Here is a 24557-nt window from a genome sequence, read left to right on the forward strand (position 1 = left end):
TTCTGATTCTAAGGTTTAACAAAGGAAGACAAAGCAGCAAAGGATACTGAGAGAGAACAGCCAGATGAGTAGAAAGAAAACCAGGAGAACCCAAGAAAGGAAATAACTTAAAGAAGTTATGTAATGATTAATAATAGTGTCAAATGCTATTTATTATACCTAAGATGAGGACAGAAAAGTATTCACTGTATTCAGCTACATAAATATTGCTGGTGATACTACTTGCTTTCAAATGGTTGGGGCCAGAACACAAAGTAGATCAAGTAGAAGAACAGGCAGATCCTAGCCAGTGTAATAAAGCAAAAAAAAAAAAAAAAAAAAAAAAAAAAAAAAAAAAAAAAAAAAAGGAAAAAAGAAATGACAAATCTATTTAAAAGGAAAAAACAAAACACAGTTGATACAACTCTGCATAGAAACTCCTAAAGAATATATATTTTTTAAAAAGCTACTAAAACTAGTAAGTGAGATTAGCAAGGTCATAGGACACAAGGTCAATACAAAAAGTCAATTATACTTCTATACACTCATAATGAATAATAGGAAATAGAAATTTCTAAAACTACCAGTAAGTCTAACAAAACGTGTAAGATTGGCACACTGAAGACAGCAAAACATTGATGAAGACATTAAAGAGAAATAATAAACTAAAAGAACTGTCATGTTTATGGATTAGAAAATTCAATATTATTAAGATGTCAAAATTATCTTTAAATTGATTTATAGACTCAATGAAATCTTAATAAAAAATTCCAGCAGGCTTTAAAATATAAATTGGGTAAGCTAATTCTAAAATTTATATAGAAATTCCAAGATCTAAAATAATCAATTCTTAAAAAGAGGAACAAAGTGAGAAAACTCACACAAGTTTTTAGACAGTATAGTTTTTAGACAGTATGATTTTAAGACAGTATAGTTACTAAGAGTGTAATATTGGCATGAGGATACATATGTAAATCAATGGAATAGTGTGCAGAAATAGACCCACATATATAAGGTCAATTAATTTATTTACAAAGATATCAAGAAATCCACTGGAAAAAATATAGCAAATGGTGCTGGAATAACAATTACATATTTGTATGTAAGAAAATACAGCTTGAATGCTTCCTTCACACCATATACAAAAACCAACTCAAAATGGATCTTAGACATAAATGTAAAACCTAAAACTATAAAACTTCTGAAAAAGCAGTTCTCAGTTGGGAGAGATTTTGACACACGTCTCCCTTCAACTATGGAACATTTGGCAATGTCAGAAAACATTCTGGATGGTTACAACTTGGGGAACTATTACTGGTATCTAGTGGGAAGAGGCCAGGAATGCTGTTAAACATCTTAGGATACACAGGACAGCCCCCTACAATGAAGAATTATGCAACCCAAAATGTCAATAGTGCCAAGGCTGAGAAACCCTGGTCTAGAAGAAAACATAGAAGAAAAGTCTCACTGACATAGGATTAGGTCAAGATTTCTCAGATAGTACACAAGACGTACAAACTACAAAAGGAAAAAAAATTCAATAAACAAGTTTCATCAAAATTAAAACTTCTGTCTTTCAAAGACAGGAGAATACAAAAACATGCCACAGACTGTCTTTGCAAAAGAAATAACTGATAAAGGAGTTGCATCTGGAGCTATAAAGAACCCCCAAAGCTCAAAAAATGAAACAAACCAGCCATAAAAAATCAGGAAGAGGCCGGGCGCGGTGGCTGAAGCCTGTAATCCCAGCACTTTGGGAGGCCGAGACTGGCGGATCACGAGGTCAGGAAATCGAGACCATCCTGGCTAACACAGTGAAACCCCGTCTCTACTAAAAAATACAAAAAACTAGCCGGGCGAGGTGGCGGGCGCCTGTAGTCCCGGCTACTCGGGAGGCTGAGGCAGGAGAATGGCGTAAACCCGGGAGGCGGAGCTTGCAGTGAGCCGAGATCCGGCCACTGCACTCCAGCCTGGGCGATAGAGCGAGACTCCGTCTCAAAAAAAAAAAAAAAAAATCAAGAAGAGATTTTAACAGATCTCTCACTGAAGAAGAAACATGAGGGTGCAAATAAGCACACAAAAAGATGATAAATATCATTAGTCATTAGAGAAATGCATGTTAAAATCACAGTGAAACACCATAATACACCTTCTAGAGTGTCTAAAATTAAAAAAAGAAAGAAGAAAAAACTGATGATACCAACAGCTGCCAAGAATGCAGGGCAACCAGAACTCTCATATACTACTGGGATACAAAATGGTACAGCCACTTTGGAAAAACAGTTTGGTACTTTCTTATAGAGTTAAACATACAATTGCCTTATCACTCAACAAACCCATTCCTAGGGGTTGTTTTTGTTTTTTGTTTTTGAGATACAGTCTCATTCTGTCACCCAGAACGGAGTGCACTGGCACCATCTTGACTCACTGCAACCTCTGCCTCCCGGGTTCAAGTGATTCTCCTGCCTCAGCCTCCCGAGTAGCTGGGATTACAGACATGTGCTACCACACCTGGCTAACTTTTATACTTTTAGTAGAGACGGAGTTTCTACTACATCATATTGGCCAGGCTGGTCTCAAATTCCTGACCTCAAGTGATCCACCCACCTCAGCCTCCCAAAGTGCTGGGATTACAGGCGCAAGCCACCGCGTCTGGCCATTCCTAGGTATTTGCCAAGAGAAATAAGGCAATATGTCCACCGAAAAACCTATACCCAAACAGAATACTACTCAGTAATAAAAATTAAAGTGGACAAATTATTGATACATGCAACAACATGGATAAATCTCAAAAGCTAAGCCAAGTGAAAGAAGTCAGATTCAAAAGTCTATACACTATGTTATTCTGAAAAGGTAAAACTAAAGAGAAAGAAATTGGATAAGTAGTTGCAGCGACTAGGAATTGGGGAAGTGACTGACTACAAAGGGACACACAGGAACTTTTTGTGAAGTTCCTTTTTGTGAAGGCAATGTTGTCTATCTCAAATGTGGTGGTGGCTGCATGATAGTATACGTATGTCAAAGCTCACTTGACAAACTGTACACCTAAAACAGTAAATTTTGATATATTTAACTTATACCCCCAATAAACCTGACTTTTTAAAAATTAGGATAGGATATTTAATGTATAGACAACTCTTAAAAATTTCACTGTAACAGGGAGCAAAATATTGACCGAAGCAGTAGCTGGAAGGGAACAGAGGACAAGACATTTGTAGTAAGGTAGCTGGTGATGACAAGGTCTAGACTGTGATCATGGAATGAGTAACTACGTACAGGTAGCAGAAGACTGGAAGGAGATATGGAAGTAAAGATTGCTGGAGGTTAGATGAAATATCTGAGAACTTCAGGCACTGAATGGGAAATGTATGTTGAAGTGAAAGAAACCAATAAAAGAGACAAAGACAATGTAGCAAGAGCCAGTTTTCTATGAATAAATAAACGTAACTCAGATGACAGTAACAAAGATGAACAACAATAGTACAAGAAGGAGAAAAGAAGGAAGTGAACTAGAAAGCGGCATAATGTTCCAGCTATTCTGAGGAACCCAGGCATAGAGGATGAAATGAAATGCTGTAGGGTCCATCATGGTTCGTATTTTATGAAACAGGAAAAAAAGGAAGACATCAATTTTTGGACTGTGCTCCACCAAAAATATGCCCTCAGAGAATATTATTTAGAAATACATCCCGTTATGTTTCCTAGGGCTGCTATAACAAAGTGACACAAACTAGGTGGCTTAAAACAAGAGAAATTTGGCCGGGCGCGGTGGCTCAAGCCTGTAATCCCAGCACTTTGGGAGGCCGAGACGGGCGGATCACGAGGTCAGGAGATCGACACCATCCTGGCTAATATGGTGAAACCCCGTCTCTACTAAAAATACAAAAAACTAGCCAGGCGAGGTGGTGGGCACCTGTAGTCCCAGCTACTCGGGAGGCTGAGGCAGGAGAATGGCGTAAACCCGGGAGGCGGAGCTTGCAGTGAGCTGAGATCCGGCCACTGCACTCCAGCCTGGGCGACAAAGCGAGTCTCCGTCTCAAAAAAAAAAAAAAAAAAAAAAAAACAAGAGAAATTTATTATCTCGCAGTTCTGGAGGCCAGAAGTCTGAAATCAAGGTGTTGGCAGGGTCATGCTCCCTCTGAAGCCCCTAGGGGAAGGTCCTTCCTTGCTACTTCTACCTTCTGGAAGCCCCAGGCATTCCCTGGATGTGGCAGCAAAATTCCAATTTCTGCCTCCATCTTCACATGGCCATCTTATCTTTGTATGTTTTTCTCCTCACATGGTGCTTTCCTCTTTCATAAGGACACCAGGCAGATTGGATTAAGAGCAAACCCTACTCCAGTGTGATCTTAAATAATTACACCTGCAATCACCAATAAGGTCACATTCTGAGGTAGGGATTAGGACTTCAACATATAATTTGGGAGGGCACAATTCAACCCAAAACAATCCTCTTCCATTTAATGGCCCCAGGTACTATGCTTTTTATGCTCAGGGATTATCTTAACTACTTTCCCTCAGTGATAGTGTATCTCCCTTCCTCTATATCTTGCATCTAACATATAATCACTGCAATTTAAAGAAAATTGAAAGTAACAGAAGAAATCTGATACTCAAGTTATTAATCAACCTTAGATATTTAACCATTATTAGTAACACTACATTTTTCCTCCAATAACTCTATATGAGCTTTTTTCCTATCTGCTCATGACTGTTCCATTTCTTCAAAGTTTATAACTATGTTCTAGAAAAGTGCTTCTCAAAGTGTGGTCCAAAAATCCCTGAGGGTCACTGATACCCTTTCAGGGACTGAATGGCAGCCTCCTTTCCCTAACTCCTTTTTCATCTATGTAAGGCCAGACTGTCTTCATATACTTCAACCAAAACAATACATCCCAACAAACGAAATGCAGAGCAGACTGAGAATCCAGCTATGATAGGTAATTTATGTATCGAATTGACTGGATCATGGAATGTCCAGATACATGGTTAAACATAATTTTGGATATGTCTGTGAGGAGTGTGTCTGGTTTTTTATGTTTTTTTTTTTTTTTTTTTTTGAGACTGAGTCTCGCTCTGTCACCCAGGCTGGAGTGCAGTGGCATAATCTCAGCTCACTGCAACCTCCACCTCCTGGGTTCAAGCGATTCTCTTGCCTCAGCCTCCCAAGTAGCTGAGATTACAGGTGTGTACGACCACGCCTGGCTAATTTTTGTATTTTTAGTAAAGACAGGGTTTCACTATGTTGGCCAGGCTGGTCTTGAACTCCCGACCTCAGGTGATCCACCCACCTCAGCCTCCCAAAGTGCTGGGATTACAGGCATTAGCTACTGTTCCTGGCCTGTGAAGTGTGTATGAATGAGATTAACATTTGTTTTTTTTTTTTGTTTTTTTGAGATGGAGTCTCACTCTGTCGCCCAGGCTGGAGTGTAGTGCCCGGATCTTGGCTAACTGCAAGTTCCGCCTCCCGGGTTTACACCATTCTCCTGCCTCAGCCTCCCGTGTAGCTGGGACTACAGGCGCCCGCCACCTCGCCCAGCTAGTTTTTTTGTATTTTTTAGTAAAGACGGGGTTTCACCGTGTTAGCCAGGATGGTCTCGATCTCCTGACCTCGTGATCCGCCTGTCGCGGCCTCCCAAAGGGCTGGGATTACAGGCTTGAGCCACCGTGCCCGGCCTGAGATTAACATTTGAACCTGGAAACTAAGTAAAGCAGGTTACCCTCTCCAATGTGGGAAGGCCTGATCCAGTACCTTGAAGGCCTAAATAGAACAAAAGGCTGAGCAAGAGAGAATGTGCTCTCTCTGCCTGATGGTCTTCCAGCTGGAGGGTATTCTACCTTCAGATTCAGATCAAAACTTACACCACTGGCTTTCCTCGTTCTCAAGCCTTTAGACTTGAATTGGATCTATACCACCAGCCCTCCTGGGGCTCCAGCTTGCAGATCTTGGGACCTCTCAGTCTTCATGATCATATAAGCCAATTCCTTATAATAAATATCAATAAAGATATATATATAGACAGATGTAAATAGATAGACAGATGTATCTATCTCCATCCTATTGGTTCTGTTTCCCTGGAGAACCCTGAGTAACACACCAACTGAGTTCTAGTAAGCCAGAATTTAAACAATGCTATTCTTCCAACTAATTTTTTTGTTTTGGAAAATAGTCATTTTTTACTTTAAAATATACTACTTTTGGTAATATGTAATAGGTTTGTTCTTTCAAAATAAATTTTAAAATAAATATTTTTAAATGTTTTAATTTCTTGTATGCTAAATATCTATATAGATAATCCACATAAACAAAAGCTCTTAAGAATACCTGTGAAGAATATAAAGAGTCCTGAGGCCACGCACAGTGGCTCATGCCTGTAATCTCAATAGCTTTAGGAGGCCAAGGCGAGAGGATCACTTGAGGCCAGGAATGCGAGACCAGCCCAGTAAACATAGAGAGCCCCCATCTCTATAAACAAATTTTAAAATAAAAATAAAAATAAAAGTCCTGAGATCTGCCTTCAAAAAAAGTGAACTGCTCTTCTACATATACATAAAGTTTACAACAATCTATTAGAAAAATAGAATATTTGGCCGAGAGTGGTAGCTCACTTCTGTAATCCTAGCACTTTGGGAGGCCAAGGTGAAGGATCATTTGAGGCCAAGAGCTCAAGACCAGCCTAGGCAACAAAGTGAGACTCCATCTATAAAAAATGTAAAAAAAAATAATTAGGTGAGTTTGATGGTATATGTCTGTAACTAAAGAGGCTGAGGCAGGAGGATCACTTGATCCCAGAAGTTGGAGGGTGCAGTAAGTTATGATCATGCCACTGCATTCCAGCCTGGGTGACAGAGTGAGACCCTGTCTTAAAAAAAAAAAAAAAGACAGAAAAGAAAACAAAACAGAATATTCATGAATATTAATTTATTTCTTTCCATTCTTCATAGCTAAATCAGAATTTCTTGTGCTGTTTATCAAAAAAATTAAAAGTTAGCCAGTTACAGAAGACATACCTGATCATCCCCAGAACCCTGCTGAGCTGTTGTTTCCAAACAGACCACATTAGTATCAGAAATTTGTGTTCTACTATTGCCTTGATATAATATCTGTTGCCATACATGACAGGTCAATGGAACAATCTGAAAATCAAAAGCAGACTTAAATAGAGTAATAACACAATCACTATGATTATACAACAAAAATAAACTAATATTTAGGCCATATTTCCCAGTTCATGAAGCCCTTTCACATATATGACATTTTGATTTCACAACCATTATACAAGCTATTATCCTTACTTAAAAATAAGGAAACAGGGACTTAAGGTTACTCAGTTAGGACACAATATACTTTTGCATAAACCACAGCAGCTCCTTAACTTCCTTTACCCACAGAGGTAAAAGAAGCAAACAGAAACAAGCAAGTTGTCTATTTTTAAATCTTACTGGTTGAGACAGTTAAAACTCAACCCCAATAATAGGGATTGAAATCAACTCATAGCACAGGAAGTGGGAACAAAAGTCAGGATCATTTTGTGAAGTAAGGGTTTGGAGCAGCACTCTCCTACTAGTGAAAGAAGGCAATAAAAGTTGTGATAATAGCCTAAGGCTGAAGGAACACAAATGGACAGATTACAGGCAATAAAACAAAAATGACCTGGTCAAGCCACCCACTGGTTCAGGGATTGGTTCTTGAGATTTTTCCCAATATCCCTGAAGAATAAGAACCCAGAGTTTCCAATATAAGATTTCCTTCTAAAGAAGCAGCCATTAGGGACAAAGCAGAAACAACCACAAAAGCGCGCAGGTAGAGAAGAATGCACACAAAGAGAAAACAAAATAACCCTCTTACTAAAAATTAGATTACAAACTATACTTCCAAAGGACTTTAAAATAGTATCTCAGATCCTCCAAGAGATAAAGAAAGATACAAGGTGCGCAGTGGCTTACACTGTAATCCCAGCACTTTGGGAGGCCGAGGCAGGAGGATCACCTGAGATCAGGAGTTCCAGACCAGCCTGGCCAACACGGCAAAACCCCATCTCTACTAAAAGTACAAAAATTAGCCAGGCGTGATGGCATGCACCTGTAAAAGGGAAAATTAAAACATTCACAGATAAACAAAAGCTGAGAGAGTTCATTACCACTAGACCTCACCTGGAAGAAATGCTAATGGCAGCCCTTCAAGTTGAAATTAAAGGATGCTAGATAGTAACTTTAATCACAGGAAAATATAAAGTTCTCTGGTAAAAGTAAATATATGGGCAAATATAAAAACATATTATTTTAATTCTGGTGAGTAACTCCACCTTAATTTTTTTGTAGGATTTAAAAGACAAAACATAAAAATTAACTATAAATCTACATGCTATGATTTGAGTATCTGTCCCCTCTAAAACTCATGTTAAAACTTAATCCACAACATGGCAGTATTGAGGGGTGGAACCTTTCAGAGGTGATTGGGTCATGAGGGATCTGGGCTCTCATGAACGAATTAATCATGAGGGCAGATTTGAACGGCTCAATGACTTGATGGATTAATGGATTAATGGCTTATCATGAGAGTGGACTGGTAGCTTTATACGAAGAGAAAGACAGACCTGAGCTAGCATGGCCAACCCCCTCACCATGTGCCCTGCACCACCTCAGGATTCTGCAGAGTCCCCACCAGCAAGAAGGCCCTCATCAGGCCCTCACCCTTGACCTTGGATTTCTCAGCCTCCATAACTTTTTAAAATAAACTACCCAGTTTCAAGTATTGTTATAAGCAAGAGAAAACAAACTAAGAAAGTATGTTAATGATTAAACAAAATATAAACATGTTACTTGTGACACTAGTAAAATGTTGTTAACAGGGTACTAATACTTTGGCCGAGTACAAGCTCATGCCTGTAATCCAGCACTTTGGGAGGCAAGGCAAGTAGATCACTTGAGGTCAGGAGTTTGAGACCAGCCTGGCCAACAATGGCGAAACCCCATCTCTGCTAAAAACGTAAACATTAGTCAGGCATGGTGGCCTGACTACTTGGAAGACTACAAGTCCCAGCTACTTGGAAGACTAAGGCAGGAGAATCACTTGAACTTGGGAGGTGGAGGTTGGGGGGCAAAGCTATAAAGGACTAGAGTTTTTATATGTGATTGAAGTGAAGTTGTTACTAGTTTAAACAGGTTGTTATCCTCCTAAGTTTTATGATATTCTCATGGTAACGACAAAGAAAATAGCTATAGAATATACACAAAAGGAAATAAGAGAATCAAAATATATCCCTACCAAAAAAATTGACTAAACACAAAGAAAGGTAGAAGGGGAGGAAATGAAAAACAAGCTATGAAAGGACAAAGAAATTACCAAAAAAAAAAAAATCCATAGGATTAAAAAACAGGACCCAACTATATGCTGCCCTTTAAAAGACACTTTGGAACTAAAGACACACACAGCCTCTAAGTAAAAAGATTCAAAAAGATATTCCATGCAAATGGTAACCAAAAGAGAGCAGTGGTGGCTATACTAATATCAGACAAAATAAATTTTTAAAGAAAACTGATACTATAGACAAAGAAGAACATTATGGGGTCAATGCACAAATAAGATAGAGTAATTATATATGTATCAAACATTGGAGCTTCTAAATACTTAAAGCAAACATTGATAAAATTGAAGGGAGCTCTCCAAAAACAGTGACAGACTTCAATAACCAACTTTCCATGATGGATAGAACAATGAGATCAATAAGGAAAGAAAAGACCTGAACAGCACTACAGACCAATTGGACCTAACATACATATACAGAACATTCCACCCAACAACAGCACAATATACATTCTTCTCAAGTGCACATGAAATATTCCCCAGGATATGCCACATGTTAGGCCACAAAGTATTAGGTATCTTTTCTGATCACAACAGAATGAAACTAGAAGGTAGCTGCAGAAAGAAAAGTGGAAAATCAAGAAATTTGTAGAAATTAAACAACAAACTCTTAAAAAGACAACGGGTCAAGGAAGAAGTAACAAAGGAAGTAAGAAAATACATTACGACAAAAATGAAAGCACAAAATGCCAAAGCTTATGGAATGTAGCAAAAGTAGGACTAAGAAGGTAATCTACAGTTGTAAATGTCTATATTAAAAAAAAAAATTCATGTAAACAATCTAACATTACACCTTGAAGAACTAGAAAAAGAAACTAAACCCAAAGTGATTAGAAGGAAAAAAATAAAAAAGATTAGAGCAGAGATAAAGAAAAGAGAATAGAAAAACAGTAGGAAAAAATCAAGAAAACCAATAGTTATTTGAAAATATCAACAAAACTGACAAACCTTTAGCTAGACTGACTAAGAAAAAGAAATGCCTCAAATAACTAAAATCAGAAATGAAAGAGGTGACGACATGACAACCAATGCCATAGAAATAAAAAGGATTATAGGAGAATACTATGAACAACTGTACTCCAACTAATTGGACAGCCTAGAAGAAACAGATCAATTCCTAGAAATATACAGCCTACCAAGACTGAGTAACATGAAAAAATAAGAAAATCTCAACAGACCAGTAACAAGGAAATTGAATCAATAATCCAAAACCTCCCAACAAAGAAAAGCCCATGGCCACGCGCAGTGGCTCACACCTGTAATCCAGTACTTTGGAAGGCCAAGGCAGGAGAAACGCTTGAGCTCAGGAGTTAGAAACCAGCCTGGGCAACATGGTGAGATCCCGTCTCTGCTAAAGATACAAAGAAAATAGCTGGACATGGTGGTGCTTGCCTGTGGTACCAGCTACTTAGGAGGCTGAGGTGGGAGGATTGCTTGAGCCTGGAGGGCAGAGGTTGCAGTGAGCTAAGATTGCAACACTGCACTCCAGCCTGGGTGACAAAGAAAGACCCTGTCTCCAAAAAAAAAAAAAAAGCCCAGGACAAGAAAGCTAGCTTCACTGGAGAATTCTACCATACATTTAAAGAAGAATTAACACCAATCCTCCTGAAACAATCCCAAAAAATTGCAGAGGAGGGAACACTTCCGAATCATTCTATGAGGCCAGCATTACCCTAATACCAAAGTCAGACAAAGACATTAGAAGACTATAAACCAATATCCCTGATGAATATTGATGTAAAAATCCTCAACAAAATAGTACCAATAAGAATTCAGCATACATTAAAAGGATTACACACTATGACCAAGTAGAATTCTTGGAATACAAGGATGGTTCAACATACAAAAATTGATCAACGTAATACACCACATTAATGGAAGGACAAAACCACATGATCATTTCAAATGAAACAGAAATAGCACTTCACAAAATTCAACACCCTTTCATTATTAAAAAAAAAAAAAAGTCAACAGACTACAAACAGAAGAAAACTACCTCAACATAATAAAAGCTATATGTCCCACAGCTCATATCATACTCAATGGTGAAAAACCGAAAACTTTTCCTCTAAGATCAGAAACAAGACAAAGATGCTTGCTCTCACCCTTCTTCTACTCAACACAGTATTGGAAATCCTACTAAAGCAATTAGGCAAGAAAAAGAAATATAAATTGAAAGGAAAAAAGTCCTATATACTGAAAACCCCCCACAAGACTCCAAAATCGACACTGTTAGAATAAACAGGCTGGGCACAGTGGCTCACGCCTGTAATCCCAGCACTTTGGGAGGCCAAAGTGGGTGGATCACTTGAGGTCAGGAGTTTGAGACCACCCTGACCAACAATGGCGAAACCCCATCTCTGCTAAAATACAAACATTAGCCAGGTGTGGCAGCGCACCTGTAGTCCTAGCTACTTGGGAAGCTGAGGCAGGAGAATCACTTGAACCCAGGAGGTGGAGGTTGCAGTGAGCAGGGATCGAGCCACCGCACTCCAGCCTGGGCAACAGAGTGAGACTCTGTCTCAAAAAAAAAAAAAAAAAAAAAGAATAAACCCAGTAAAGTCGCAGGATACAAACTCAATATATGAAAATCAGTTGCACTTCTGTACACAAATAGCTACTTATATGAAAAAGAAATCAAGAAAACCATCCCACTTATGATAGCACCAAAAAACAAAATAAAAAGACTTAGAAATAAATGTAACCAAGAAGGCAACAGATCTATCCACTGAAAACTGCAAAACTAATGAAAGAAATTAAGGACACAAATAAACAGAGATATTCCATGTTCATGGACTGAAATAATTAATAATGTTAAAATGTATGTACTAGCCAAAGCAACACAAAGTCAATGCAATCCTTATGAAAATTCCAATGGCATTTTTCACAAAAATAGAAAAAAAAATCTAAAATTCATATAGAACCACAAAAGACTCTAAAGAGCCAAAGTAATTCTGTAAGACAAAAACAAAGTTGGAGGAAGTACACTTCCTGGTTTCAAATTATATTACAAAGTTATAGTAACCCAAACAGTGTGGTACTGGAATAAAAAACAGACATGTAAACCAGTGGAACAGAATAGAGAGAGAAAAATAAACCCAAGCATATATGATTCGCTAATTTCTGACAAGGGCACCAAGAAGACACAATAGGGAATAGAAGGTCTCTTCAAATAATGGTGCTGAGAAAATTAAATTTCCACATGCAAAAGAATGAAACTGGACCTTTACCTTACACCATCAGCAAAAATCAACTCAAAGTTGATTAAAGAACTCAACATGAAGACTTAAAACCATAAAACTCCCAGAAGAAAATATATGGGAAAAGCTCCTTGACATTTGTCTTGGCAATGTTTTTTTTTTTTTGGATATCACAACAAAAGCTCAGGCTACTAAAGCAAAAATAGGTAAATGGAACTAAATCAAGCTAAAGAGTTTCAAATCTAAGTAAACAACAAAATGAAATGACAGTCTACTACAGATGAGGAGAAAATATCTGCAAACCATATAATATCTGATAAGGAGTCAATTTCCACAACATATAAAGAACTCGTGCAACTCAGTAGAAGAAAAACAAATAACCTAATTTTAGAATGGGCAAAGGACCTGAATAAACATTTCTCCAAAACAGAAAAAAAAGAAAAGAAAAATGGCCAACCAGTATAGGAAAAGATGCTCAACATTACTATCATCAGGGAAATGCAAATTAAAACCATAATGAAATATCATCTCACACTTGTTAGAATGGCTATTATTTAAAAAACAAAAAGATTCAAGAGATAAGTGTTGGCAAGGGTGTGGAAAAAAGAGAACCCTTGTACACGGTTGGTGGCAATGTAAACCAGTGCAGCAACTGCGGAAAACAGTGTAAAGTTTTCTAAAGTAATTAAAAATAGAATTACCACTGGGCATGCTGGCTCACGCCTTTAATCCCAACACTCTGGGAGGCCAACATGGGCGGATCACTTGAGGTCAGGAGTTTGAGACCAGCTTGGCCAACATGGCGAAACCCCGCCTCTATTAAAAACACAAAAATCGGCCGGGCGCGGTGGCTCACGCCTGTAATCCCAGCACTTTGGGAGGCCGAGGCGGGCGGATCACAAGGTCAGGAGATCGAGACCACGGTGAAACCCCGTCTCTACTAAAAATACAAAAAATTAGCCGGGCGCGGTTGTGGGCGCCTGTAGTCCCAGCTACTCGGGAGGCTGAGGCAGGAGAATGGCGTGAACCTGGGAGGCGGAGCTTGCAGTGAGCCGAGATCGGGCCACTGCACTCCAGCCTGGGCGACAGAGCGAGACTCCGTCTCAAAAAAAAAAAAAAAAATACAAAAATCAACCAGGCAGGGTAGTGCACAACTGTAACCCCTGCTACTCAGGAGGCTGAGACACAAGAATCACTTGAATTCGGGAGGCGGAGGTTGCAGTGAGTTGAGAACGCACCACTGCACTCCAGCCTGAGCAACAGAGCGAGATTCTGTCTTTAAAAAAAAAAAAAAAAAGAAGGAAAGAAAAGTACTACTGTATGACCTAGCAATTCCATTTCTGGGAAAAACCTAAAGAAAATGAAACCACCACCTCATACAGATACCTGCATTCCCGTGTTCACTGCGCATTACCACAATAGCTATGAACACAACTAAAGTATCCTTTGATGAATACACTATGAGATACACACACATACACTCACACTCACACACATACACACACATACACACGGGGAGGGGAAGGGGAAAGGGGAGGAATATTATTCAACCTTTAAAAGGAAGGTGATCCTGCCATTTGTCACATGAATAAACCTGGAAGATAGAAAAATACTGCATGATCTCACTTATACATGAAATCTATTTTTTAGTCAAGTACAAAGAAGTAGAAGTGAGGAACAGGGGAAGAAATGGGGAGATGTAGGTCAGAGGATTCAAAGTTGCAGGTATGATGGACAAGCAAGTTTAGCAATTCAATGTAAAATATAAGCACTATAGTTAATAATATTGTATTATATTTAGGATTCTTGCTAAAAGGAATTTAGATGCTCTTGCAACCAAAAAAAGGGCAGCAACTATGTGAAATAATGAATATGTTAACTTGCTTGACTATGGCAACCATTTCACTAAGTATATGTATATCAAAACATCATGATGTATAAATATATACAATAAAGGAAAAAATAAGCTAGAAATCAATAACAGAAAAATAGCTGGAAAATCCCAACATACTTAAGAGATTAAACAACGTATTTCTAAATAGCATGTGAGTCAAAGAAGAACTCTCAAAAGAAATTTTAAAATATTTTAACTAAATAAAAGTAAGAATACAACTTATCAAAATTCATGATGCAGCAAAAGCAGTGCTTACTGGGAAATTTATAAGACTGAATGTATATATTAGGGAAAAAATCTGAAATCGATTATCAAAGCTTCCAACTTAGGAAACTAGAAAAAGAAGAAGAAATCATACCTAAAGTGAGGAGAAGAAAATAAATAAAAAGTAGAGCAGAAATCAATGAAATTGAGAACAGCAAACAAAGAGAAAATCAGTGAAAGCTTAAATGCTGGTTCTTTTGAAAAGATCAGTAAAATCAATAAACCTCTAGCCAGGCTAATAAAACAAGATAAAGGATGCAAATTATAAACATCAAAAATGAGGCCAGGCATGGTGGCTCACTCCTGTTATCCCAGCACTTTGGGAGGCCAGGGTGGGCAGATCACTTGAAGCCAGGAGTTTGAGACCAGCCTGGACAATGTGGTGAAACCCTAAATCTACTAAAAATGCAAAAATTAGCTGGTCATAGTGGCACACACCTGTAATCCCAGCCACTGAGGTGGATGAGGCACAAGAATCACTTGAACCCAGGAAGCAGAGGTTGCAGTGAGGGAGACTGCACCACTGCACTCCAGCCTGGGTGACACAGCAAGTCTGTCTCAAAAAAAAAAGAAAGAGAAGATATCACAACAGATCCCATGGACATTAAAAGGATAATAAAGGAACACTATAAACAACTCTATGCCCACAAATTTGAAAGCCAAGATAAAATAAATGATTTCTTAAAAGAGACAATTTGGGCCAGGCGCAGTGGCTCACGCCTGTAATCCCAGCACTTTGGGAGACCGAGACAGGCGGATCACGAGGTCAGGAGATTGAGACCATCCTGGCTAACACAGTGAAACCCCATCTCTACTAAAAATAGAAAAAATTAGCCGGGTGCGGTAGCGGGCGCCTATAGTCCCAGCTACACGGGAGGCTGAGGCAGGAGAATGGTGTGAACCGGGAGGGCAGAGCTTGCAGTGAGCTGAGATTGCGCCACTGCACTCCAGCCTGGGCAACAGAGCGAGACTCTGTCTCAATAAAAATAAATAAATAAATAAATAAATAAATAAATAAAAAGAAAAGAGACAATCTGTCAAATCTGACACAAAAAATAGACAAAATGAATAGGCCTATATCTATTAAAAACACTGACTCATTAATTAATAGCCTTCTAAAACACAAAGCAGCAAACCCAGACAGGTTCACTGGTAATGTTACCAAACCCTGAAGGAGGAAATTGTACCAGTTCTCTAAAATCTCTCAGAAGACAGACTCAGAGAGAATACTTCTTAATCATTCTATGAGGTCTGTATTATCCTACTGCCAATACCAGACAAACACATTACAAAAAAAGAAAGCTACAGACCATTATCTCTCATGAACATCAACGTAAAAATTCTCAGCAAAATATTAGCAAATCAGATTTAACAATGTACAAAAGTATTGTACATTATGACCAAGTGGATTTATCCCACGTATGCAAACTTGATTTAACATTCAAAAATCAGTTAAGGCTGGGCACAGTGGCTCCCACCTGTAATTCCAGCACTTTGAGAGGCCAAAGTGAGCAGATCACTTGAGCTCAGGAGTTCGAGACCAGCCTGGGCAATAAAGTGAGACCCCCGTCTCTAAAAAAAATACAAAAATCAGCCTGGTGTGATGGCACATGCCTGTGGTCCCAGTTACTCAGGAGGCTGAAGTAGGAGGATGGCTTGAGCCTTGGAGGCAGAGGTTGCAATGAACCAAGATCGCACCACTGCACTTTAGCCTGGGTGACAAAGCCAGACCCTGTCTCAAAAAAAAAAAAAAAATCAATTAATATAATCCATCACATTGACAAGCTTCAGAAGAAAAACTACATGATCATATAATAGATGCAGAAAAAACATTTGACAACCTCTTCACAATAAAAATTCTCATTAAAGTAGGAATACAGGAGAATATTCTCAACTTGATATAGAGTACCTATAAAAAATCCTACAACTAATATCATACCTAATGAAACTTGAAGCTTTCCCTCTAAGATCAAGAACAAGGCAAAGATTCCCTCTCTGATATGGTTTGGATATGTGTCCCTTCCAAATCTCATATTGAAATGTAATCCCCAGTGTTGGAGGTGGGATGTGGTACAAGGAGACTGGATCATGGGGGTAGATCCTTCATGATTAGTTTAACACCATTCCCTTAGTGGTAAGTGAGCTCTCACACTAAGTTCACAGAAGACCTGGTTGTTTAAAAGAGTGGCACCTCCTCCCTTGCTCCCTGGCTTTTGCTCTCACCATGTGAGACGCCTGCCCCCACTTCACCTTCCACCATGATTATAAGCTCACCAGAAGCAGATGCTGGCACCAAGCTTCTCATACTCTGCAGAACCATGAGTCAATTAAACCTCGTTTCATTGTAACTTACCCAGCCTCAGGTATTTCTTTATAGCAACACAATGATGACCTAATACGCCGACCTAATACGCCCTCTCACCACTGTCCAACAGTGTATTGGAGGTCACAGCTAATGCAATAAGACAAGAAAAGGAAATAAAAGGTACACAGTTTCGGAAGGAGGAAATAAAACTCTCTGTTTGCAGATGACATGACTGTCAGTCCATATAGAAAATTCAGGCCAGGCACAGTGGCTCACGCCTGTAATCTCAGCACTTCGGGAGGCTGAGGAGGGCGGATCGCAAGGTCAGGAGTTTGAGACCAGACTGGCCAACATAGTGAAATCCCATCTCTACTAAAAATACAAAAAAAACAAAAAAAAAATTACCCGGGTGTGGTGGCAGGCACCTGTAATCCCAGCTACTCAGGAGGCTGAAGCAGGAGAATCACTTGAACCTGGGAGGCGGAGGTTGCAGTAAGCCGAGATCGCATCACTGCACTCCAGCCCGGGTGACAGTGCGAGACTCCATCTCAAAAAAAAAAAAAAGAAAATCCAAAAGAACTGACAAAACTTTCCTGGAACTAATAAGTAAAACTAGCAAAATTGCAGAATATAGGTTAATATATAAAAGTCAATCACTTCCTATATACCAGCAATGACGTGGAATTTGAAGTTAAAAGTACAATACCATTTACGTCAACAACCCAAGAAATGAAATATTTAGGTATAAATCTAACTTAATATATGTAAGATCTGTATGAGGAAAACTATAAAACTTGATGAATGAAATCAAAGAACTAAATAAATGAGAAGGTATTTCAACTTCATGAAATACTCAATATTGTCAAGATGTCAGTTCTTCCCAACTTGATCTATTAAAGATCAATGCAATCCTAATCAAAATCCCAGCAATATTTAATACACATCAATGAATTCAATCTAAAGTTTATATGGAGAGGCAAAAGACTCCGAATTGGAGGACTGACACTACCCAACTTCAAGACTTACCATAAAGCTACAGTAATAAAGACAGCGTGTATCAGCAAAATAGAGACACACTGATCAATAAAACAGAATTGAAAGCCCAGAAATAGACCCATATAAATGTATTCAATAGATTTTTTGATTAAAAAAATAAACAAAAGGCAATACAATGGAGAAACTCTTCTCAATAAATGGTGCTGGAACAACTGGACATTTACATGCAAAACAATGAACCCCGACACAGACCTGACATCCTTCACACAAAAAAATTAACTCAATTCAAAGTGCAAAAGTATAAAAAGACCTAAATGCAAAGTGCAAAAGTATAAAACTCCTACAAGATAACATAGGAGAAAATCTAGATGTCCTTGGGTTTGGTGATGGCTTTTTGGATATAATACTAAAGGCATATAATCTATGAAAGAAATAATTGATAAGCTGGACTTAATTAAAAACTTATTCTGCTTTGTGAAAAACACTGTCAAAAGAATAAAAAGACAAGCTATAGACACCTCTCTGATTCAGGATGTTTACAGTGAGGGAGACTATGGGGAGGGGCAGGGCACAGATGGGAACTCTCTGTATTGCCCAGTCAATGTGGCTGTGAACCTGAAACTGCTCTAAAAGATAAAGTCTGTTTAAAAGCAAAACCACACGCCTGTAATCCCAGCACTCTGGGAGGCCGAGGCAGGTGGATCACCTGAGGTCAGGAGTTCGAGACCAGCCTAACATGGTAAAACCCCATCTCTACCAAATACAAGAAAAAAAAATTTAGCTGAGCATGGTGGCACATGCCTGTATTCCCAGCTACTTAGGAAGCTGAGGCAGGAGAATCACTTGAATCCATGAGGCAGAGGTTGCAGTGAGCCAAGATAATGCCACTGCACTCCAGCCTGGGCAACAAGAGTGAAATACCATCTTAAAAAACAAAAAAAAGAAAACAAAAAACCCAGAGGTCTGGTGAAGCATATAAAGAGCTTTGAAGTAATCTAATCATTCCCATCCCCATCTCTCTCTCTCTCTCTCTCTCTCTCTCTCTCTCACACACACACACACACACACACACACACACAAAAGCTGAACAAACTAAAAAATCAAAACTCTTCTTATATCCATCAGAGAACTGAGATGAAGGACAAACTATTGTTTCAAAAGTTGGAGAGAGATATACACAGAGAATCACAACTTACCAGAGCAGAAACACAAGAACAGAAACCATTGTGGGAACTAACTAGTACTAGGGAAGAAAAAACTAGTATAATTGACAAATTGCTGGAGGTGCAATGCAGACTTTGAGAATCAAAAGCTGCAGGGAAACCAGTCTTACGAAGGGCCTCCATACTTCTGTAAGTTTTATCTCCACAACCCCTAGCATGTTACCACAGTTAAGATGACAGAAAAATACCTACTCCCCAGTTAGGGGGAGGGGGTTGGGGGATACCCATTTTGAATATTCCCAGAGTAGTTTGTTCTTCTTAGAAAACTTGCCCTCAAACTGTTTTACTAGAGCCTAACTAACTAGAGTTTTACAGACTAACTGACCTTAGGGAAAGGAAATACCCAGCTTCAGCCCACTGTAACTTTTGAGGAAGTGGAAGGGAAATAACCAACTCAAGCCCACTGGATCCTTCAACATGGGAGCAGAGAAATAACCAACTCCAGCCCCTTCTAGCCTTCCTGTCTCACCTGTGAGTGGGGGATGAGAAACATTGATGAAGGTCACGGCCCAGAGGAAAGACTGAGACTTAATCATTGGACTAGAGAACACTTCCCCTCACCCCAAAACTTTATCACTGTATCAATAGGGCTCCTGATAGTAACAGAGGAATGTAACTGAAAGAACACCACATCCCAGATCTTACCTAAGAAGAAATCCTTAGGGAAACCCAAAGCCAATGGGAGATAAAAATCAAGGTCACCAGGGGAAATTTTAGTCTCTGAAACCTATAGTATGGCAAACAGTAAATACAATACAACCTCTAATGAGATAAATAAAGACCTATTTACCTCAGTTCCTTTCACATCCAAGGACATCATGTTTGGTTTTCAACCAAAAATTACAAAGCATACTAAAAGACAAAAGCACAGTTTGGAAGAGACTGAGCAAGCATTACAACCAGACTCAGATATGGCAGATGTTGGAATTTAAGTTTGGGAAGATTAAAACGTTCTGGAGATGGACTGTAGTGATGGTTACACAACAATGTGAATGTACTTAATGCCACTTAAAAAATGGTTAAATGGTCAATTTTATGTTATGTGTATTTTACCACAGTAAAAAAGAAAAAAAAAATCAAGGGGGAAGAAACAAGTAAGCTATTAAACCATGAAAAGACATGGAGGAATTTTAAATGCACATTGCTTAAGTGGCAGAAGTCATTCTGAAAAAGCTACATACTGTAAGGTTCTAATTATATGACATTGCAAAGACAAAACTACAAAAACAGCAAAAATATCAGTGGTTGCCAGGATTTCAGAAATAAGGAAGGAACGATGAACAGGTGAAATTCAGGAGATTTTTAGGACAGTGAAATCATTCCATATGACACCACATGTTCCACCATAACAGTGGAAACATGTCATTATTCATTTGTCAAAACCCAAAGAATGTACAAAACCATAATACAAACTATGAATTTTAATAATAATGTATTGGCCAGGTGCAGTGGCTCAAGCCTGTAATCCTAGAACTTTGGGAGGCCAAGGCAGGCAAACCACTTGAGGTCAGAAGTTCGAGCCAGCCTGACCAACATGGTGAAACCCCATCTCTACTAAAAATACAAAAAAATTAGCTGGGCATGGTGGCACATGCCTGTAATCTCAGCTACTTGGGAGGCTGCAGCAGGAGAACTGCATGAACTCGGGAGGCTGAGGTTGCAGTAGGCCAAGACTGCGCCACACTGTGTGTTGTCAAAATTTTGTTGATATTTCAAGAGACAGAGCGAGACTCCATCTCAAAGTAAATAAACAAATAAATAATAATGATATGTATCAATACTAGCTCATCAATTACAACAAATATACCACACTACTGCAACACAGAAAGGAGGGAAGGAGGAAGTGGTGAATAACAATTCTGTACTTTCTGCTCAATTTTTCTGTAAACATATAGCTACTTCCTAAAAAGATCTAATTATTTTTTTTAAAGAACAGAACATCTAGACAAAACACTAACAAGGAAATATAAGATGTGAACAACACTATAAACAACTAGACCTAGTAAGAATCATAGAACATTCCATCTGAGAGCAGCTTAATATACATTCTTTTTTAGTACAAATGGAACATTCCCCAAGACAGACCATTTGCTAGGCCATAAAACCTCAAAAATTTTAATAATTAAAATCATAAGGTATATTCTCAAATCAAAATGAAATGAATTTAGAAATCAACAACAGAGGAAATCAGAGAAACTCACAAATATGCGGAAAGTAAGCAACAGACTCCTAAACAACCAATAGGTCAAAAAAAAATCACGAAAAAGAATTTTAAGTATTTTAAGATGATAAAAACACATACCAAAACTTATGAGTTGCAACTAAACTGGTACTCAGAGGGAAATTTATAGGTATAAACATGTATATTACAAATAGAATAAAGATCAATATTCTAGTCTTCCATCTTAAACTAGAAAAGAGAAAACTAAACCTGAGCAAAGCAGAAGGGTTCAAATGGAAATAAATAGAGAATAATGAAAAGCAATCAAACCAAAAGATAGTCTCTGGAAATATCAACAAAATTTTAAAACCTTTAACTAGACTCACCAAGGAAAAAAGAGACTCAAACTATCAAAATAAAAAATAAAAAAGGGGACTTCACTGCCAACTTTACAGAAATACAAAGCATTATAAGAGAATATTATTTTTAAACTGTATGTTAACAAATTTGATAACTTAGAGGAGATGGACAAACGCCCAGAAAAATCACACATTACTGAAACTGACTTAAGAAAGAATGGACAATCTGAATAGACCCACAACAAGAAAAAGGAGTGATTTAGTAATTAAAATACTATGCCCCACCCTGCAAAAAAAAAAAGACCCCAGACCTATTTGATGTAACCAATCAACCTTTCAAATAATTAATGCCAGTCCTTCACAAACTTTTCCAAAAACAATAGGAATACTTTCAATTCACGTTGAGGTCAATATTACCCTGATACCAAACCAGACAAAGGCATCAAAAGAAAACTACGGACCAATATATCTTACAAATATAGATGGAATAACTCAAACAAAATACAAGCGTGTGTGTGTGTGTGTGTATTTCTATGACAGGCAACACATAAAATGTTTATACACTGTGACAAAGTGAGTTATTTTCACAAGGCTGGTTTAATAACCTAGTATCAATTCATGTAATACATCGATTAATAGTTTGACAAAATTATTATTAAAAACACTCAAGAAATTAGGGATAGAAACTTCATCAATAATGATAAGGGCATCTATTAAAAACGCACAACTAACATCGTACTCAGAGGTAAAAGAGCGGATGTTTTCTCCCTAAGACAAGCTTGTCTAACCCACAGCCCCAGGACCATGAATGTGGCCCAACACAAATTCGTAAGCCTTCTTAAAACATGACATTTTTGAATCTCTGGGACACATTTAAAGCAGTGTGTAGAGGGAAATTTATAGCACTAAATGCCCACAAGAGAAAGCAGGAAAGATCTAAAATTGACACTCTAACATCACAATTAAAAGAACTAGAGAAGCAAGAGCAAACACATTCGAAAGCTAGCAGAAGGCAAGAAATAACTAAGATCAGAGCAGAACTGAAAGAGATAGAGACACAAAAAACCCTCCAAAAAATCAATGAATCCAGGAGTTGGATCTTTGAAAAGATCAACAAAATTGACAGACCACTAGCAAGACCAATAAAGAAGAAAAGAGAGAAGAATCAAATAGACGCAATAAAAAATGATAAAGGGGATATCACCACCAACCCCACAGAAATACAAACTACCATCAGAGAATACTATAAACACCTCTACGCAAATAAACTAGAAAATCTAGAAGAAATGGATAATTTCCTGGACACTTACACTCTTCCAAGACTAAACCAGGAAGAAGTTGAATCCCTGAATAGACCAATAGCAGGCTCTGAAATTGAGGCAATAATTAATAGCCTACCAACCAAAAAAAGTCCAGGACCAGAAGGATTCACAGCTGAATTCTACCAGAGGTACAAGAAGGAGCTGGTACCATTCCTTCTGAAACTATTCCAATCAATGGAAAAAGAGGGAATCCTCCCTAACTCATTTTATGAGGCCAACATCATCCTGATACCAAAGCCTGGCAGAGACACAACAAAAAAAGAGAATTTTAGACCAATATCCCTGATGAACATCGATGCAAAAATTCTCAATAAAATACTGGCAAACCGGATTCAGCAGCACATCAAAAAGCTTATCCACCATGATCAAGTGGGCTTCATCCCTGGGATGCAAGGCTGGTTCAACATTCGCAAATCAATAAACCTAATCCAGCATATAAACAGAACCAAAGACAAGAACCACATGATTATCTCAATAGATGCAGAAAAGGCTTTTGACAAAATTCAACAGCCCTTCATGCTAAAAACGCTCAATAAATTCGGTATTGATGGAACATACCTCAAAATAATAAGAGCTATTTATGACAAACCCACAGCCAATATCATACTGAATGGGCAAAAACTGGAAAAATTCCCTTTGAAAACTGGCACAAGACAGGGATGCCCTCTCTCACCACTCCTATTCAACATAGTGTTGGAAGTTCTGGCTAGGGCAATCAGGCAAGAGAAAGAAATCAAGGGTATTCAGTTAGGAAAAGAAGAAGTCAAACTGTCCCTGTTTGCAGATGACATGATTGTATATTTAGAAAACCCCATTGTCTCAGCCCAAAATCTCCTTAAGCTGATAAGCAACTTCAGCAAAGTCTCAGGATACAAAATTAATGTGCAAAAATCACAAGCATTCTTATACACCAGTAACAGACAAACAGAGAGCCAAATCATGACTGAACTTCCATTCACAATTGCTTCAAAGAGAATAAAATACCTAGGAATCCAACTTACAAGGGATGTAAAGGACCTCTTCAAGGAGAACTACAAACCACTGCTCAGTGAAATAAAAGAGGACACAAACAAATGGAAGAACATTCCATGCTCATGGATAGGAAGAATCAATATTGTGAAAATGGCCATACTGCCCAAGGTTATTTATAGATTCAATGCCATCCCCATCAAGCTACCAATGAGTTTCTTCACAGAATTGGAAAAAACTACTTTAAAGTTCATATGGAACCAAAAAAGAGCCCGCATCTCCAAGACAATCCTAGAAAACAACAAAGCTGGAGGCATCACGCTACCTGACTTCAAACTATACTACAAGGCTACAGTAACCAAAACAGCATGGTACTGGTACCAAAACAGAGATATAGACCAATGGAACAGAACAGAGTCCTCAGAAATAATACCACACATCTACAGCCATCTGATCTTTGACAAACCTGAGAGAAACAAGAAATGGGGAAAGGATTCCCTATTTAATAAATGGTGCTG

General features: G+C 38.4%; 3 protein-coding genes across 8 annotated transcripts in view; 2 read left to right on the plus strand and 1 right to left on the minus strand.

The window, feature by feature from the left end:
• Positions 1 to 24557, minus strand: part of ALMS1 (ALMS1 centrosome and basal body associated protein) — a 220770-nt gene that overhangs the window by 185214 nt on the left and 10999 nt on the right. For 5 of the 6 annotated variants that reach the window (XM_050754358.1, XM_050754352.1, XM_050754355.1 and 2 more), the window contains exon 2: positions 6991 to 7116. The exons of the other annotated variant lie outside the window; for it this stretch is intronic. In XM_050754358.1, coding sequence (XP_050610315.1) covers positions 6991 to 7116 — 126 coding nt within the window. The remainder of the gene's footprint in view (positions 1 to 6990; positions 7117 to 24557) is intronic. 6 annotated transcript variants of the gene reach the window in all.
• The window catches only part of SFXN5 (sideroflexin 5), a 616301-nt gene that overhangs the window by 129323 nt on the left and 462421 nt on the right, over positions 1 to 24557 (plus strand). The window lies entirely within an intron of this gene.
• PRADC1 (protease associated domain containing 1) overlaps positions 19707 to 24557 on the plus strand; it is a 174426-nt gene continuing 169575 nt past the window's right edge. Inside the window, exon 1 of the mRNA XM_050754537.1 lies at positions 19707 to 19710. The gene's annotated coding sequence lies outside the window, so the exon portion shown is untranslated. The remainder of the gene's footprint in view (positions 19711 to 24557) is intronic.

Source organism: Macaca thibetana, chromosome 13, assembly GCF_024542745.1.
Source record: "Macaca thibetana thibetana isolate TM-01 chromosome 13, ASM2454274v1, whole genome shotgun sequence".
NCBI classification, from domain to species: domain Eukaryota; kingdom Metazoa; phylum Chordata; class Mammalia; order Primates; family Cercopithecidae; genus Macaca; species Macaca thibetana.